Source organism: Macaca fascicularis, chromosome 19 (genome assembly GCF_037993035.2).
Source record: "Macaca fascicularis isolate 582-1 chromosome 19, T2T-MFA8v1.1".
In the NCBI taxonomy this organism is placed as follows: Eukaryota; Metazoa; Chordata; class Mammalia; order Primates; family Cercopithecidae; genus Macaca; species Macaca fascicularis.
Window position 1 is genome coordinate 45,607,879 of NC_088393.1, and position 19,319 is coordinate 45,627,197.

The 19,319-nt window shown below is 47.5% G+C and overlaps 1 protein-coding gene across 10 annotated transcripts in view; it reads left to right on the forward strand.

The window, feature by feature from the left end:
• Positions 1-19,319, forward strand: part of RYR1 (ryanodine receptor 1) — a 158,231-nt gene that overhangs the window by 108,796 nt on the left and 30,116 nt on the right. For 5 of the 10 annotated variants that reach the window (XM_065536557.2, XM_065536559.2, XM_065536558.2 and 2 more), the window contains 7 exons: positions 2,813-2,901; positions 3,000-3,128; positions 3,239-3,343; positions 3,755-3,781; positions 6,085-6,114; positions 6,237-6,318; positions 8,518-8,705. In XM_065536557.2, the coding sequence (XP_065392629.1) occupies positions 2,813-2,901; positions 3,000-3,128; positions 3,239-3,343; positions 3,755-3,781; positions 6,085-6,114; positions 6,237-6,318; positions 8,518-8,705 (650 nt within the window). The remainder of the gene's footprint in view (positions 1-2,812; positions 2,902-2,999; positions 3,129-3,238; positions 3,344-3,754; positions 3,782-6,084; positions 6,115-6,236; positions 6,319-8,517; positions 8,706-19,319) is intronic. The other 5 variants (XM_065536561.2, XM_065536562.2, XM_065536564.2 and 2 more) reach the window with 1 other exon arrangement.

Consider the following 19,319-nt stretch of genomic DNA (forward strand, 5'->3'; position numbering starts at 1 on the left):
TGTCGCCCAGACTGGAGTGCAGTGGTGTGATCACAGCTCACTACAACCTCTGCCTCCCGGGCTCAAGTGATCTACCCCTCAGCCTCCTGAGTATCCAGGACTACAGGCATGCATCACCATGGCTGGCTAAGTCTTTTAATTTTTAGAGACGAGATCTCACTATGTTGCTCAGGGGATCTCGAACTCCTGGATTCAAGCGATCCTCCTGCCTTGGCCTCCTAAAATGCTGGGATTACAGGTGTGAGCCACCACACCCAGCTGGGACTAAGATTTTCATTCTTTAATTTTAACTAATATGGAATCAGTCTTTGGGTTTAAAATACATTTTATTCCTCGGGAATGTGAAGTTTTGAAAATTAGAATGTTGTTATGAGAGGAATTGCTGTCTCCCAACAAATTTGCAACCCAGTCCTCTGCCTAAATTCGTGGCCCAGTCAAACAGATGCTTGAAATAACTTTCAAATCTCAGACCCCTTGCATGTCTTGAGGAGTCAGTGCTATTCAAAGCAGACAAAAGGTTTGTCTTTCATTTATTTGCACATGTCTATAACAGGTGTTTTCAGTCGGCAGAATTTTTTTTAACAGGAGCTGTATATCTTTTATTTTTGCATATAGTCCAATTTAAATTAACACAGTTTAATTTAACAATTTAAATTAAGACAAATAAAGGAGTTAGAAAGCAGGGTTGATGGGAAAACCTGTACCTTTGCTTACAAAATTTTGAATATTTGAGGAGGCTTTGTCTATATCATGAAACTAGGCAAAATGGGCCTTCTGTCGAGCCAATGTGATAGAGCAATTGTGAACTGACTCTAAAAAAGTTAGGAGGAAAGAAAAACTGGGGGCGAAAATACTTTCAGGGGCTGTGAAAACCTTCCTGTGCAACATGATGTTGCTATAAACGTTTAAAAGGACATGGCTGGGCACCGTGGCTTATGCCTGTAATCCCAGCACTTTAGGAGGCTGAGGCAGGAGGATCACCTGAACCCAGGAGTTCAAGACCAGCCTGGGCAACATAGGGAGACCCTGTCTCTACAAAAACAAAAACAAAAAACAAACAAACAAAAAAACATATACTACAGTATAATAAACCTCCAATCATATCCTACGGTATAATAAACCTCCAATCATATACTACAGTATAATAAACCTCCAACTACCCGTCACTCAGCTTTAACAGTTTGCTGCCATAGAACGATGTTTTTTAAATAGTGGGAACCACCCCATCAGACAGACGTTCATGAATCAGTTTCATGCAGAGGTTCTCATCATAATTGTACACTGGCATGCCTAGGGAGCTTTAAAAGAGACTGAAGCCTAGATTTTGCCTCTAGAGATTCTAATTTAATTGATCTGAGGTTGGGCCTGAGCCCTGGGATTTTTAAAAGCCTCCTGGTTGTTCTGATGTGCAGCCAAGGTTGAGAGGATGAGAACCACACATTTCTTCTTTTGTAGTTAACTAGAGCGGTACAGGACAGAAAAGAACAGAATGCATGGCACAGAGTAAAGCAATGCGAAACTTCTGTTTTGGGAATAGGTGAATATAATTTCAGATTGAACATATATTATCAGGTCTCAATGTAATAAGGATTTCCTTGACTGGGTGTGGTGGCTCACGCCTGTAATCCCAGCACTTTGGGAGGCCAAGGCAGGTGGATCACAAGGTCAGGAGTTGGAGACCAGCTTTGCCAGTATGGTGAAACACTATCTCAACTAAAAATACAAAAAAGTTAACCAAGCGTGGTGGCGCATGCCTGTAACCCCCGCTACTCGGGAGGCTGAGGCAGAAGAATTGCTTGAACCCAGGAGGCAGAGGTTGCAGTGAGCCTAGATCACGCCACTGCACTCCAGCTCAGGCAACAAGAGTGAAACTCCGTCTCAAAAAATAAATACAAAAAATAAAATAAAAAAAATTATTGAGGGCCTACTATGTGTCAAATGTGGTGTGGGTCATTTATTCATTCAGTTTTTTCCAACAAATATGTATTTTGAGCACCAACTATGTAGCAGGGAGAAATAGAGATTCAGTCCCTCATTAGTTTCCAAACAATTTTTATCAAATTCCTGCTATGTGCTGGGGATATTCATGCATTTATCCAACAAATATTTATTGAGCACCTCCTAAAGGCCAGGGAACATAAGGATTGGTCACTTGTTCATTTATTCAACATGTTTTATTGAGTGTATAATACATGCTCACAAGATTAAGATTGTCACATATTCTTTGCTACAACAAATTTGTTGCATTCTTACTATGTGTCATGCAGTATTCTAGGCTCTGGGGATACAGTAGTAAAAGAAAACAGTCCCTGGCATTGTGGGGGAATTTTTTTTGTTTTTTGACAAGGTCTCCCTCCGTTGCCCAGGTTGGAGTACTGTGGCATGATCACAGCTCACTGCAGCCTTGACTTCCTGGGTTCAAGTGATCGTCCCACCTCAGCTTCCCGGGTAGCTGGAGCTATAGGTGTGAGCCACTATGTCCGGCCAATTTTTAAATTTTTTGTTGAGACCTGGGGGGGCTGGTCTCGAACTCCTGGCCTCAAGCATCCCTCCCACCTCAACCTCCCATAGAGCTGGGATTACAGGCATGAGCCACCTGGCCAGTATTTTTAGATAAATGAATAAATGATCATCCTTCTTTCTCTGACACATAGTAAATACTTCACAGTTATTAAATAAATTGATAATGATATGCCTTCTGGCATACAACAGGCACTCAACACATGAGTATTGCATAAATGAATAAATGACCCACTGTTCATCTCCCCTAGCACATGGGAGGTGCTGGATAAATGACTTTTCATCTCCCCAGATTTCCAGAACTACCTACGGACACAGACAGGGAACACGACCACTATTAACATCATCATCTGCACGGTGGACTACCTCCTGCGGCTGCAGGTGAGGACGTGAGACGGCTCATATGTGACTTGGGTCGGGGGCTGCAGGGCCATGGTCGGCCCCAGCACCCCCTCACACCCTGCCCGCCCCCTCCTCAGGAATCCATCAGCGACTTCTACTGGTACTACTCAGGCAAGGATGTCATTGAAGAGCAGGGCAAGAGGAACTTCTCCAAAGCCATGTCGGTGGCTAAGCAGGTGTTCAACAGCCTCACTGAGTACATCCAGGTAGGGCGCTCCCCCTGGGGCGGAAGTGGGAAGGGAGGGGGTCCCGCATCGCGATCCCTGATCCCTTCTCGGGGATTCCTTTCCTGCTCACACGGCCCTCTGCCTCCCAGGGCCCCTGCACCGGGAACCAGCAGAGCCTGGCGCACAGCCGCCTTTGGGACGCAGTGGTGGGATTCCTGCACGTGTTCGCCCACATGATGATGAAGCTCGCTCAGGTTCGAGCCCCTGTGGTCTCCATCCACCTGCTTCTAGGCGTCCCCCAAGTGGTCCATTTCCAAGTCTTTCCCCATTGCTCAGTTTGTCACCCACGTTCTCCCGGCATGTTCCAGACTGGTTCCCTCTCAGTGGCCAAATCCATCCTCTTTCTGGATTGGCTCTCTGCATGACCCCGCCTCCTCCTGTGCCCCTCCCGCCCTACCAATCAGCTGGTTTTCCATCCACGCTTCCATTGATCGGACGTGTTGGCACTGCCCCAATGGCCAGAGCTCCTCTATGATTGGTTGCTGTTTTTCTCTCCGATGAGGTCATCTCAGATGTAGACAGTCCTTGGGCTAGGATGGGGCTGGCTTCTAGATTCGAACCTGGGGCTGAGGAAGTGTTTTGCTTCTTTATCTTGCTTGCGGCAGATGACACCCATATCAGGCATTCATGATGTAAGGTCCCTGTTGAGCACCATCTCCCATCTCCATAATCCTTGTGTTCCTCTTTCCCTCACCCCTTTGCAGCCTTGCCAATGTCTCATGAACACTTAATCCATTTGCTCTGCCTCTGTCTGGTAACCTTATTCAAGGCTGCCATATACTGTTCCGCAGGTTGTGCACTGCACAAAGGCACGACCTCTGAGGGCATCCACATCCTACACATCATGGTGTATTTTTACAGTACTTTAGTTTTCCAGCAGATGGCAGTACAGTATCCAGTATATTATAACTTCCCCACAGGAAGTGTTTTGGGGGCGCCTTTTTTTCTAATTTGCCCAAAGGTGCCCCAGGGGCTGGCAGAAACCCTAACTGGTTGTCATCTGACTTTTGAAAAGGAGTTAAACTTAGTATGCAATTCCTCCGTGTCACAGCAGCTGAAGTTGTGCTGTTGGTATCATCCTAAAATTCTAGAGAATGTTGGTATCATCGTGTAGAATTCCAAATCCTGCAGGACTAATTCATCCGCCACCATCTAGTCTAGGTTGCAAAAGCTAGAAATCCAATGCAAAGTGGTGGCTTAAGAAAAATAAAAATAAGGCCGGGCACGGTGGCTCAAGCCTGTAATCCCAGCACTTTGGGAGGCCGAGACGGGCGGATCACGAGGTCAGGAGATCGAGACCATCCTGGCTAATACAGTGAAACCCCGTCTCTACTAAAAATACAAAAACTTAGCCGGGCGAGGTGGCAGGTGCCTGTAGTCCCAGCTACTCGGGAGGCTGAGGCAGGAGAATGGCGTGAACCCGGGAGGCGGAGCTTGCAGTGAGCTGAGATCCGGCCACTGCACTCCAGCCTGGGTGACAGAGCGAGACTCCGTCTCAAAAAAAAAAAAAAAAGAAAAAGAAAAATAAGGAATTTATCAGTTCATATCACAGATCCAGGGCTTAGAGTGATGTCAGCAGAACTGTCCCCTCTTTGACTGCATTTGGAAGCAGGCTGTCTCCCTGGGCTGGAGAAAATGGTGCTTTAGGCTCCTATCCACCCTACTCTTAACAGCCCCAGAGGGAAGAGATCTCCTTCCTGAGTGCTCCAAGAAAAAAAAACCCCTGAGATTCTCTCTGACTGGCCTATTGGGTCACATGTCCATCCCTGAACCAATCACCATAGCCTTGGGAAAGAAAGCTCTAATTGGCCAGGCCTGGTCATATACCCACCCATAAAACCAGGAGGTTAGGGTCAGTCCCATATGCTCTGACTATGGGATGGGGGACACCTCAGGCAAAAATTGAGGGATTGTTAAGAGAGGAGAGGGACTGAATCATGGGTAGGCACAAAGCACAGGCGCCCACCCACTGTAGGGTCTTGAGATTAGGAGTGTCAGGACCCTAGACCCAGAATGCAGAGCTTTCGAACTGTGGAAATATATTAGGATTGGAATCAACAACTCGTAGAACTAGCATGGGAGCAAAGGACCCTTACCTCTCATTTATCTGGTATCGTCCACTCCCCTCTCCATTTTATTTGGTGGAACCATATGAAATTATCACTTTGGACCTGGCACGGTGGCTCATGCCTGTAATCCCAGCACTCTGGGAGGCCGAGGTGGGTGGATCACCTGAGGTCAGGAGTTCGAGACCAGCCTCACCAACACGGAGAAATCCTGCCTCTGTTAAAAATAAAATATTAGCCGGGTGTGGTGGTGCACGCCTGTAATCCCAGCTACTTGGGAGGCTGAGGCAGGGGAATTGCTTGAACCTGGGAGGTGGAGGTTGCAGTGAGCCGAGATTGTGCCATTGCATTCCAGCTTGGGTAACAAGAGCAACACTCTGTCTCAAAAAGAAATTACCACTTTGTGAGTCAAAAGTGATCACATATTGGCACTTTTATGTGACTCAACCTAACATAAGTAGGGGCCATGAGGCAAAACTTTGTGTTGGAGGTTTCTATGGGCCCTACACCGTGGCCCCATGTTCCCCACAGACAGCTAACCAGAAAGCACGTGGCTGTCTCCGCAGCCTTCCTCCTGAACCCAGAGTCCCACTCTTGCCATCACACATTATATTCAACATACATCTGTCAAGCCCACCATAGGCCAGACACAGTGCTGGGCTCACATCCCTTCCTACACTTGGGTCTCTGTCCCCAGTGTTTGTCTCTATCTGTCTCTGTCTCTGTCTGCCCCAAATGTCTGCCCCGCAAGCCTCCCAGTCCTCCTTGTCTGCCAGCCTTCCCACTACCCATCACCTATTGGGCCCTTCCCCCAAGTTCCAACCCCACCCCCACAATCTTGTCTCTCTGCCCCTTCCCCTGCTTCCGAGGAACATGTCTGGACTCGGGTCCCCTCGGAGGTAAGAGGGGAGAAAACAGGGGTTTAGATCCAGCTGGGTAGGTGTGGAGGGGAGAAGCAACAGAGGTGGGGGAGGTGTCTGCAGAGACCAGCCCTCACCGAGCTGGGGTGTGGGGTCTCCAGGACTCAAGCCAGATCGAGCTGCTGAAGGAGCTGCTGGATCTGCAGAAGGACATGGTGGTGATGTTGCTGTCGCTACTAGAAGGTAAACACCCAGGAGTGAGGGTGAGGGGACAGTAAAGAGGTTCAGCGAAGCCTGAGAATGGCCCTCAGAGACCCAGGAGACCCTAACTCTCAACCCCATCTGACATCACGTCAGGATCCACGGGTTGGTGAAGAAGCCATAATAGGCCAGATGCGGCGCCTCACGCCCATAATCCCAGCACTTTAGGAGGCCTGGGCGGGTGGATCACTGGAAGTCAGGAGTTTGAGACCAGCCGGGCCAACATGGTGAAAACCTGTCTCTACTAAAAATACAAAAATTAGCCCTGTGTGGTGGCGTGTGCCTGTAATCCCAGCTACTCAGGAGGCTGAGGCAGGAGAATCGCTTGAACCTGGGAGGCGGAGCTTGCAGTGAGCCATTGCACTACAGCCTGGGCGACAAAAGCGAAACTCCGATTCAAAAAAAAAAAAAAATCAGAAGGTTCCCTTTAAACATCAAGATTTCCAGCTTTTCTTGAAAAACTGTAAGCTTCAGTGACCCTGGGTCCACATTCTCACATGGCAAAAATTAGCTGGATTAGATGAAATAACTTAATTATATCAATGTTAGATCTCTAGATGTTCATGATAGCATAGTGATTATATTAAACAATGTCCTTGTCTTGGACATAGACACCGAAATGTTTAAGAGTAAAAGGACCTGATGTCTGCAACTTATTCTCAAATTGTTCAGAAACAAAATATATGGAGAGAAAGAGAATTACAAAACAAATGCGATGCAGGGTGCGGCACGTGCCTGTAATCCCAGCACAAGGGTCGCTTGAGCCCAGCAGTTTAAGACCAGCCTGGGCAACGTGGTGAGACCCTGTCTCTACAAAAAATACAAAAATTAGCCTAGTGTGGTGGTGTGTGCCTGTAGACCCAGCTACTTGGGAGGCTGAGGTGGGAGGATCACCAGAGCCCGGGAGGTCCAGGCTGCAGTGAGCTGTGATCGCACCACTGCACTCCAGCCTGGGTGACAGAGCAAGACCCTGTCTCAAAAAAACAAAACCCAAAAACAAACCAAATGTGGCAAAAGATAAACAATTGATTAATGTGGATATATGAGGATCCCTTACACTATTCTTGCAGCTTTTATATAAATGTGAAATTACATTTAAAAAAATTTTTTTTCTCCTGCCTCAGCCTCCTGAGTAGCTGGGATTACAGGCACACGCCACCATGTCTGGCTAATTTTTGTATTTTTAGTAGAGACAGGGTTTTACCATGTTGGTCAGGCTGGTCTCGAACTCCTGACCTCGTGATCCACCTGCCTCAGCCTCCCAAAGTGCGGGGATTACAGGCATGAGCCACTGCGCCCAGCCTACATTAAAATTTTAAAAATACAAAAATAAACTGGAGCCAAGCTTCAGCTGCTGCCTTTAGAGGGACTGTGGGATCTCAGTTTGCCAATCTCCACCTCTCCTTGCTGCTTACCATTGGCTGGCCTCAGTCTTCTGTGGACCCGCCTGACTGTGTGGACTCATGGAAGCTTTAGCTGTGTAAGCCCTCAGAGGGTCATGCAGCTCTGAGTTCAAATCCATTCTCCTCGCTTTACTGGCTATGTAACTTCGAGTGTATGAGTTTCTCTATGTCTCAGTTTCCTCCTCTGTAAAAACAGAGAGTCACTCACTTCCCTTTTTGTGTGATTGTGCCAGGGTAGCATTTGGCACCTACCTTTAGCATATGTCATCATTATCTTTTTTTTTTTTTGAGACAGAGTCTCAATCCATCACCCAGGCTGGAGTGCAGTGGCACGATCTCAGCTCTGCAACCTCCACCTCCCAGGTTAAAGCAATTCTTGTCTCAGCCTCCCAAGTAGCTGGAATTACAAGCACATGCCACCACGCCCAGCTAATTTTGTATTTTTAGTAGAGACAGGGTTTCACTATGTTGGCCAGGCAGGTCTCAAACTCCTGGCCTCAAGTGATCCACCCACCTCGATCTCCCAGAGTGCTGGGATTACAGGCGTGAGCCACCGCGCCCAACCTGACATCATTATCTTTACTGGGGGAGGTGGGCAAAGGCAGGATCAGCCAGGTTGGCACAGGAGGCTGATGCGGGTCAGGAAGGGACCCGTGGAGGGGAGCTGGCCAGGGACACTCCAGCAGCGTGGTGGCTCCTGGGCTGGAAAGAGAGGCAAGCCTCGTGGGGTCCCGGAAGGGAGTGTCCGCCGGCCACACTGACCTGGGGCTGCCTGCAGGGAACGTGGTAAACGGCACGATCGCCCGGCAGATGGTGGACATGCTCGTGGAATCCTCGTCCAATGTGGAGATGATCCTCAAGTTCTTCGACATGTTCCTGAAACTCAAGGACATTGTGGGCTCTGAAGCCTTCCAGGACTACGTAACGGATCCCCGTGGCCTCATCTCCAAGAAGGACTTCCAGAAGGTGGGTGCGGCACATCGTGTGGGCCCAGGACTTGGATGGGGTTGCCAAGGGCCAGCCATGCCCTTCTGGCTGCCTGCCTCAGACAAGAGATCTCTGCAAGCCTCATTTTCCTTATTTGTAAAATGAGGATAAAATAGTCCTTGGGTTATAGCTGTTCTGTTCTGTTCTGTTCTGTTCTGTTCTGTTTTGTTTTGTTTTGTTTTGGACGGAGTCTCGCTCAGTCGCCCAGGCTGGAGTTCAGTGGCGCCATCTCGGCTCACTGCAAGCTCCGCCTCCCGGGTTCTCGCCATTCTCCTGCCTCAGCCTCCCGAGTAGCTGGGACTACAGGCACCCACCATGACGCCCGGCTAATTTTTTGTATTTTTAGTGGAGATGGGGTTTCACCGTGTTAGCCAGGATGGTCTCGATCTCCTGACCTCGTGATCCCCCTGCCTCAGTCTCCCAAAGTACTGGGATTACAGGCGTGAGCCACCGCACCCGCCTGTATTCTGTTTTATTTTATTTTAGAGACAGGGTCTTTCTCTGTTGCCCAGGCTGGAGTGCAGTGGCATGATCATAGCTCTGTGCAGCCTTGACCTCCTGGGCTTAAGCAATACTCCTGACGCAGCCTCCTGAGTAGTTGGGACTACAGGTGTGTGATATCACGCCTGGCTGATTTTTAAGTTTATTTTTTGTAGAGATGATGTGGTCTCACTACATTGCCCAGGCTCCTCTTGAACTCTTGGGCTCCAACAATTGTCCTACCTCAGCCTCCCAAAGTGCTGGGATTATAGGCATGAGCCAACTCACTCAGCCCCTTGGGTTATTTTGAGGATCAAATGCATTAACACAAATGAGAAGCATTATTACTGTTATCTTTATTAATAGTCATAACATTATCTTATTGTGAATAGGCATCAGTTATTCCATTGATAAACATTCACTGGCTTTCTTCTCTGTGTGGGGCCTGTGGTGACTCTATCAACCCATCAATGACCAAGATAGACACAGTCCATGCTTTCATGGGTTTATAGTATAATGGGGGAGGCAGTCACTAACTAGACCATTCCAAGTCTAAATAATGAGGCTGCTAGGAAGGAAGTGCTGGAACATACTTATTCAGGAACCCACTCATCCTCCTCTAACCACCTCTCCCATCCTAACTCTCCATCTTTTCTTAACACAGCCCTGGGCAAGTCACTCTCTTCTCTGAGCCTCAGTTTCCTCCTCTGTAAAATGGGTATAGGATAATGACATTAACCACTAACTGTTGGCAGAGTGCAGTGGTTCACGCGTATAATCCCAGCAATTTGGGAGGCCAAGGTGCGAGGATTGCTTGAGCCCGAGAGTTTGAGATCAGCCTGGGCAGCATAGTGAAACCCTGTATCTATAAAAATAAAAATAAAACAACTATTAACTATTGTGAGGATGGGCAGTGTGGGCAGCACCTGGAATATGGTGAGTGCTCAAGAGATGTTAGCTACTATTACTACTCCCAGATCTTTGCTGTTACCATTTTGTTAACTTTTTATTTTGAAATAACTTCAGGTTTATAGAGAAGTTGCAAGAACAGCACATAGAATTGCTGAATACCCTTAACCCATGTTGCCCAAATGTTTTCTATTTATTCCATCATGATTTCCGTGTTTTTTTTTTTTTTTTTTTTTTTCCTGAGACGGAGTTTTGCTCTTGTTGCCCAGGCTGGAGTGCAGTGGTGCGATCTCAGCTCAGTGCAACCTCCGCCTCCTGGGTTCAAGCGATTCTCCTGCCTCAGCCTCCTGAGTAGCTGGGATTACAGGCACGCACCACCACGCCCAGCTAAATTTTTGTTTGTTTGTTGTATTTTTAGTAGAGATGGGATTTCACCATGTTGGCCAGGCTGGTCTTGAACTCCTGGCCTCAAGCGATATGTCTGCCTTGGCCTCCCAAAGTGCTGGGATTAGAAGCATGAGCCACCTCGCCTGACTGATTTCCCTTTACTTTTAAACACTTCAGTGTATCTCCTGAGAACAAATTCATTCTCCTGCCTAACCACAGGACAATTATGCTAATCAGGAAATTAACACTGGCACCGTGCTGCTGTCTAATCCCAGACCTTATTCAGTTTCCCTTGTTGAAGAAATTTCTTTTGTCAATGTCTTTTCTTTGCCAAACCAGAACCAGGGATTGCATTGAGGTATTGAGGTATTCTGTTTTCCGCCTTCAGTCTGGAACTGTGCCTGGGTCTGTCTGTATCTTTCCTGACGTGTTTGAAGAACACAGGCAAGCTGTTTTGTAAAATGTCGTTCAGTGTGGGTTTGTCTGAGTTTTCATCATTATTAGACTAGGGTTATGCATCTTTTGCAGGAATATCAGAGAAGTGATGTGTCCTCAGTGTAATGTATTAGGAGGCACATGTGCTTTCATCCCATTACTCTTTATTTACTTATTTGTTTGTATTTAGAGTCAGAGTCTTGCTCTATTGCCCAGGCTGGAGTGCAGTCAAACAATTCTAGCTCACTGCAGCCTTGACCCCCTGGGCTCAGGCCATCCTCCTGCCTCATGAGACCACTTAAAGTGCTGGGATTACAGGTGTGAGTCACTGCACCTGGCCAATGTCTCTTCCCATTACTGTTGTTAACTTGGACGGCTTGGTTAACTCGGTGTTTACCAGGGACTCCACAATGAAGTTATTATTATTCCCTTTGGAATCAATAAGTGTCTTGTGAGGACATACTTTGAGGCTATGTAAATATTCTGTGTAATATTCTATGTAAATATTCTGCTCACTGCAGGGTCAGCATCCATTGATGATTCTTGCCTGAAACAGTTATTCCTCTGGTAGCTGACAAATGGTGGTTTTCTCATTTCACCGTATGCTTTACCATTATTCGGCACCATTTTACTGTAAGAAAGAGTGTTTCCTTCTTGTCCATTTCATTTGCTCATTCATCCATTCATTTACATCAGTGTGGATTCATGGGTTTTTGTTTTGTTTTGTTTTGTTTTTGAGACGGAGTCTTGCTCTGCTGCCCAGGCTGGAGTGCAGTGGCCGGATCTCAGCTCACTGCAAGCTCCGCCTCCCGGGTTCACGCCATTCTCCTGCCTCAGCCTCCCGAGTAGCTGGGACTACAGGCGCCCGCCACCTCGCCCGGCTAGTTTTTTGTATATTTTAGTAGAGACGGGGTTTCACCATGTTAGCCAGGATGGTCTCGATCTCCTGACCTTGTGATCCGCCCGTCTCGGCCTCCCAAAGTGCTGGGATTACAGGCTTGAGCCACCGCGCCCGGCTTGTTTTTTTTGAGATGGAGTTTTGCTCTTGTTGCCCAGGCTGGAGTGCAATGGTGTGATCTCAGCTCATCGCAACCTCCATCTCCCAGGTTCAAGCGATTTTCCTGTCTCAGCCTCCCAAGTCGCTGGGATTACAGGCACCCACCACCACGCCTGGCTAATTTTGTATTTTTAGTGGAGACGGGGTTTCACCACATTGGTCAGGCTGATCTCGAACTCCCGACCTCAAGTGATGGTCAGGCTGGTTTCAAACTCCCAACCTCAAGTGATCCACCCGCCTCAGCCTCCCAAAGTGCTGGGATTACAGGCATGAGCCACTGCACCTGGCCCATGGCTTCTTCTTCTATGGGTTGCAACTGTGACCATCTGCACTTAGGTAAGCTCAGGGTTCCCTGAGTTAAAATCAAAGTGCCCCGTGCCTTCCAGTGTTCCCCAAGAGCCTCCCTGTGGCTCTGCTTCTCAGCCACGCCTTGGCAGAGTCATCTGCCCTTGATCCTCCGTTCTCACCTCCTACTCCTTCCCTGAATCGGGGCTTGCCGGCTTCCGTCCCTGTCAGGCTCCTGAAACTCCTCTGACCAAGATCATCAGGGACCTCTTTACCTCTGACTCTCCCGTCTGGCTTGTGGTCTTGGCAGCCTTTGTCACAGCCGGCCTTTTCCTTTCCCTCCCCAACCCTGAGGGGCAATGCCTGCCTCCCTGAACCTGAGCTTCACATCCCTGGGACTCTGCCTCCCAGACAACCCCTCGTAGCCTCTTACCCGTCGCTGTGCCTGAGCCCTCCACCTTCATGAAGAGCTCATAGTTACCATATTCTCACTCTGTGCCCTGCGTATCAGTGAATTCGCTCATTTAGTCCTTACGGCAACCCTACATGGTAAGGACTGCTTTTTTGTTTTGTTTTGCTTCTTTGAGACAGGGTCTAGCTCTGTCAGTCACGCTGGAGTGCAGTGGCATGATCACAACTCACTGTAGCCTCGGCCTCCCAGGCTCAGGTGATCCTCCTACCTTAGCCTCCCAAGTAACTGGGACTCCAGGTGTGCACCACCACACCCAGATAATTTTTTTTGTTATTTATTTATTTATTTATTTATTTATTTATTTATTTATTTTAGAGATGGGGTTTCACATGTTGCCCTAGCTGGTCTTGAACTTCAGGACTGAAGCAATCAGCCTACCTCGGGCTTCCAAAGTGCTGGAATTACCAGCATAAGCTACCGTGCCCAGCAGGACTGCCTTTTTTTTTTTTTTGAGATGAAGTCTCACTCTGTTGCCAGGCTGGAGTGCAATGGTGCGATCTCGGCTCACTGCAAACTCCGCCTCCCAGGTTGAAGCGATTCTCCTGCCTCAGCCTCTTGAGTTGCTAGACCACAGGCGCCTGCCGCCACGCCCAACTAATTTTTGTATTTTTAGTAGAGACGGGGTTTCCATGTTGGCCAAGGTGGTCTCGATCTCTTGACCTCGTGATCCACCTGCCTTGGCCTCCCAAAGTGCTGGGATTACAGGCGTGAGCCACCGTGCCCGGCCACCAGGACTGCTTTTTATTCCCATTTTATGGATGTGGAAACTGAGGCACGGGGAAATAAACGGACATGCTTAAGGTCACCCAGCTAATAAGTGGCAAGGCTGGGGTTAGACCTCAGGTGGTCTGGCTCCAGAGTACACTGCCTCCAGATTCATCTGTTAATCTGGTCTAATCGATAGTCAGTGAGCACTTCTGGGAGCTGGGCCCTGGCTGGTAGTCTCAGCCCTACTCTCGAGCCTGGCAGGTTTAAGAGTCTGGGGTGACTACAAGAGAAGCCAAAAGCACTTGCAGGAGCTAAAATACACATGATTCATAATTGAAAATGAGTAATGATCTCTCTTGACTGGGGCTGCACAGATCACAGGGTTTAGTGTCAGGTAGCTGACATTTTACAGCTCAACATCTGTTACACAGAGTTACAATCTGCAACTGGGAAAAGTGTATTCATTTTATTTTTTGAATATATAATACGATTTTAAAAATCAAAATATAGGCTGGGCACAGTGGCTCACACCTGTAATCTCAACATTTTGGGAGGCCGAGGCAGGCAGATCACTTGAGGTTAGGAGTTCAAGACCAGCCTGGGCAACATGGCGAACCCCCGTCATCTCTACTAAAAATACAGAAATTAGCCAAGCATGGTGGCAGGTGCCTGTAATCCCAGCTACTCAGGAGGCTAAGGCAGGAGAATCCCTGGAGCCTGGGAGGCAGAGATTGCAGTGAGCTGAGATCATGCCACTGCATTCCAGCCTGGGCGGCAGAGTGTGATTACATCTCAAAAAAAAAAAAAAAAAAATCAAAATATAGCCAGATGCTGTGGCTCACACTGGTAATTTCAGCACTTTAGGAGGCCAAGACAGGAGAATTGCTTGAGGCCAGGAGTTTGAGACCAGCCTGAACAATATAGCAAGACCCCATTGCTAAAAAAAAAAAAAAAAAAAAAAAAAATTCAAAAAATTAGTTGGATGTGGAGGTGTGCACCTGTAGTCCCAGCTCCTCTGGAGGCCGACTGAGCTGGGAGGATCCTTTGATCCCAGAAGGTCAAGGCTGCAGTGTGCCATGATTGTGCCACTGCACTCCAGCCTGGGCAACAGAGCACAAGACTTTGTCTCAAAAAATATATATCAAAATATAGCAAGGCGTGAAGTAAGAAGTGTCACTCCTACTCTTTTCCAATCCATTCTTCCCCATATCTACCAGGGTAAGCCCTTTCATTAGTTTCTTTTGCATCCTTCCATCATTTTTGTTTGTTTGTTTGTTTTTGTTTGAGACGGAGTCTCGCTCTGTTGCCCAGGCTGGAGTGCAGTGGCCGGATCTCAGCTCACTGCAAGCTCCGCCTCCCAGGTTTATGCCATTCTCCTGCCTCAGCCTCCCGAGTAGCTGGGACTACAGGTGCCCGCCACCTCGCCCGGCTAGTTTTTTTTGTATTTTTAGTAGAGACGGGGTTTCATGGTGTTAGCCAGGATGGTCTCGATCTCCTGACCTCATGATCCGCCCGTCTCGGCCTCCCAAAGTGCTGGGATTACAGGCTTGAGCCACCGCGCCCAGCCGCTTCCATCATGTTTTAAATGAAAATACAAACAGATATTCTTGTTTTTCTCATTTTGTACATAATAGGTATAATATCACTGGTCTGTATTATTTAACCACATATTCTGGAGATACAGGAAGCTTCCTCATTCTTTTTTACAGGTGTCCAATATTCCATGCTGTATGTATATTATGGTTTATTTGCTATTCCTTGTTGATGGACACTGGCTTTATTTCCTATGTGTTGCTATACAACCCATGTTGCGGTCAGGGCTGTCATGGATAGTTGCACACATTGTGCACTGCAACAAGAGTGTCATTTATACCACAGGCATTGTACATTTGTACATGTATTACTGCAGAGTTCTAGCAGATGGAGGGAAATGTGCTGAGGAAGGCTGTATTTGGGCCTAGAGCAATGCTGGCTCTAACAATTACTCTTGTTACACTTTGAAGAGGCTGAGGCAGATGGATCACCTGAGGTCAGGAGTTTGAAACCAGCCTGGCCAACACAGTGAAACCCTATCTCTACTAAAAATACAAAAAATGAGCTGGTCATGGTGGCATGCACCTGTAATCTGAGCTGCTTGGGAGGCTGAGGCAGGAGAATCACTTGAACCTGGGAGGTAGAGGTTGCAGTGAGCTGAGATTGCGCCATTGCACTCCATCCTGGACAACAAAAGTGAAAGTCCATCTCAAAAAACAAACAAACAAACAAACAAAAACAATTACTCTTGTTATACAACATTCTGTAAATCACGTGTGGTTCATCTCAGAGGATAAACTTCCAGAAGTGGGATAGCTGGCTAAAAGGGTAAATGCAGCCGGGCGCGGTGGCTCAAGCCTGTAATCCCAGCACTTTGGGAGGCCGAGACGGGCGGATCACGAGGTCAGGAGATCGAGACCATCCTGGCTAACACCGTGAAACCCCGTCTCTACTAAAAATACAAAAAAAACTAGCCGGGCGAGGTGGCGGGCGCCTGTAGTCCCAGCTACTCCGGAGGCTGAGGCAGGAGAATGGCGTAAACTCGGGAGGCGGAGCTTGCAGTGAGCTGAGATCCGGCCACTGCACTCCAGCCCGGGCTACAGAGCAAGACTCCGTCTCAAAAAAAAAAAAAAAAAAAAAAAAAAAAAGGGTAAATGCATTTGTCATTTGGACAGACATTGCTCTCCATTTTTCTTTCTCATTAATAACACATGAGTGTGCCTGTCTCCCCACAGCCTCGCCACCAGACCGCACTGTCAAATCTTTGGATTTTTGCCAATCTGATAGGTGAAAAACGGTATTGCAGTATAGTTTTAATTTTTTAATTTTTTTTTTTTTTTTTTTTGAGACAGAGTCTTGCTCTGTTGCCCAAAGTAGAGTGCAGTGGTGTGATCTCAGCTTATTGTAACCTCTGCCTCACGGGTTGAAGCGATTCTCATACCTAAGCCTCCCAAGTAGCTGGGATTACAGGCGTGTGCCACCACACCCAGCTATTTTTTTTTTTTTATTTTTAGTAGAGATGGGGTTTCACCATGTTGGCCAGGCTGGTCTCGAAATCCTGGCCTCAGGTGATCCACCCGCCTTGGCCTCCCAAAGTTCAGATGCTTTTTCTGCATTTCCATTCATATGAAAATCTGCATTAAAAAAATGTAGCATTGTGGCCGGGCTCAGTGGTTACTGATTTATTCCTGGTCAGTAAACAGTCTTGAGGTTATCTTTACTGTTTTCCCATCTGCAAATATAGGAAATGTCTTCCTTTTTAAAATGTCTTTATTGAAATAGAATGTACATACCATAAAATCCACCCATTTAAAAGGTACGGTTCAGTGGTTTATAGTGTGTTCACAGAATTGTAAAGCCATCACTGCAATCTAATTTTAAAACATTTTAATCGGCCGGGCGCGGTGGCTCAAGCCTGTAATCCCAGCACTTTGGGAGGCCGAGGCGGGCGGATCACAAGGTCAGGAGATCGAGACCACAGTGAAACCCCGTCTCTACTAAAAATACAAAAAATTAGCCGGGCGCGGTGGCGGGCGCCTGTAGTCCCAGCTACTCAGGAGGCTGAGGCAGGAGAATGGCGGGAACCTGGGAGGCGGAGCTTGCAGTGAGCCGAGATCGCGCCACTGCACTCCAGCCTGGGCAACAGAGCGAGACTCCGTCTCAAAAAAAAAAAAAAAAAAACAAAAAAAAAAAAACATTTTAATCATCCTTTGAAAAGGAACCCTATACCTGTTAGCAGTCATTTCCCATTTCCCCCACCCAGGTCCCGGTAACCACTCATCTTTCTGCCTGTATGGATTTGCCTATTCTGAACACTGCATATAAATGGTATCTTAAAATATATATGGTCTTGGCCAGACACGGTGGCTCACACCTGTAATCCCAGCACTTTGGGAGGTCCAAGAGGGTGGATTGCTTGAGCCCAAGTGTTCGAGAAGAGCCTGGGCAACATGGCGAAACCCTGTCTCCACTAAAAATACAAAAAATTAGCCGAGTGTGGTGGCAAATGCCTGTAGTCCTAGCTACTTGGGAGGCTGAGGTGGGAGGACCGAGAAGTTGAGGTTGTAGTGAGTCCTGAACACACCACTGCACCCCACTTCAGCCTGGGCAACAGAGAGAGACTCTGCCTCAAACAAACAAACAAACAAAATGCATGTGTGCGTGTATGTGTGTGTGGCCTTAAAAGACATTCCTTTTATTTGACAAACCACAACGTCATTATCACTCCTAACCAAAAATAAAAAAATAGTCAGTCTTTAAATCATCAAGTATCTAGTCAGTGTGCAAATTTCCAAATCTCATAACTTTCATATAACTATCAGGATTTTTTTTTTTTTTTTTTTTTTTTTTTTTTTTTTTTTTTTTTTTTTAGACGGAGTCATGCTCTGTCGCCCAGGCTGGAGTGCAGTGGCCGGATCTCCGCTCACTGCAAGCTCCACCTCCCGGGTTCACGCCATTCTCCTGCCTCAGCCTCCCAAGTAGCTGGGACTACAGGCGCCCGCCACTTCGCCCGGCTAGTTTTTTGTATTTTTTAGTAGAGACGGGGTTTCACGGTGTTAGCCAGGATGGTCTCAATCTCCTGACCTCGTGATCCGCCCGTCTCGGCCTCCCAAAGTGCTGGGATTACAGGCTTGAGCCACCGCGCCCGGCCTTTTTTTTTTTTTTTTTGAGACGGAGTCTCGCTCTGTCGCCCAGGCTGGAGTGCAGTGGCCGGATCTCAGCTCACTGCAAGCTCCGCCTCCCGGGTTTATGCCATTCTCCTGCCTCAGCCTCCCGAGTAGCTGGGACCACAGGTGCCCACCACCTCGTCTGGCTAGTTTTTGTTTTTTTTTTTTTTGTATTTTTTAGTAGAGACGGGGTTTCACCGGGTTAGCCAGGATGGTCTCGATCTCCTGATCTTGTGATACACCCGTCTCGGCCTCCCAAAGTGCTGGGATTACAGGCTTGAGCCACTGTGCCCAGCCTCAGGATTTTTTGCAGCTTCTTTGAATCAGAATCCAAACAGGGGCCACCCATTGCAATTGGCTGATACTTTTTAAAATCATCTTTCCTCTCTTGCTTCCCTGCTACCATCTTTTCTTTTTCCTTGCAGTTTATCTCCTGGAGATCCAGGCTGTTAGTCCTGCAGATTTTTACTGTCCAACAGAAATACAATATGAACAATACACATATTTTTAAATTTTTTTTTTTTTTGAGACAGGATCTCGCTCTATTGTCCAGGCTGGAGTTCAGTGGGGCAATCTCAGCTCACTTCAACCTCCACTTGTCAGGTTCAAGAGATTCTCCTGCCTCAGCCTCCTGAGTAGCTGAGATTACAGGCATGCGCCACCACACCTGGCTAATTTTTGTGTTTTTAGTAGAGACAAGGTTTCGCCATGTTGGCCAGGATAGTCTCGAACTCCTGGCGTAAAGTGATCTGCCCACCTCAGCCTCCCAAAGCGCTGGGATTACAGGCGTGAGTCATCATAATTTTAAATTTTATAATAGCCATGTTTTTTAAAAAGTAAAAAGAGGACCAGGCATGGTGGCTCACGCCTATAATCCCAGCACTTTGGGAGGCCAAGGCGGGAGGATCACTTGAGGTCAGGAGTTTGAGCCAGCCTGGGTAACATAGCAAAACCCTGTCTCTATAAAAATTTTAAAAAATAACCAGATGTAGTAGTGCATATCTGCAGTCGAAGTTACTGGGGAGGCTGAGGCAGGAGGATCCCTTGAACATCAGAGGTTAATGCTGCAGTGAGCCGTGTTCATGGCACTGCACTTCAACCTGGGCAACAGAGCAAGACCCTGTTAAAAAAAAAAAAGTAAGATGAAACACTACACGTAA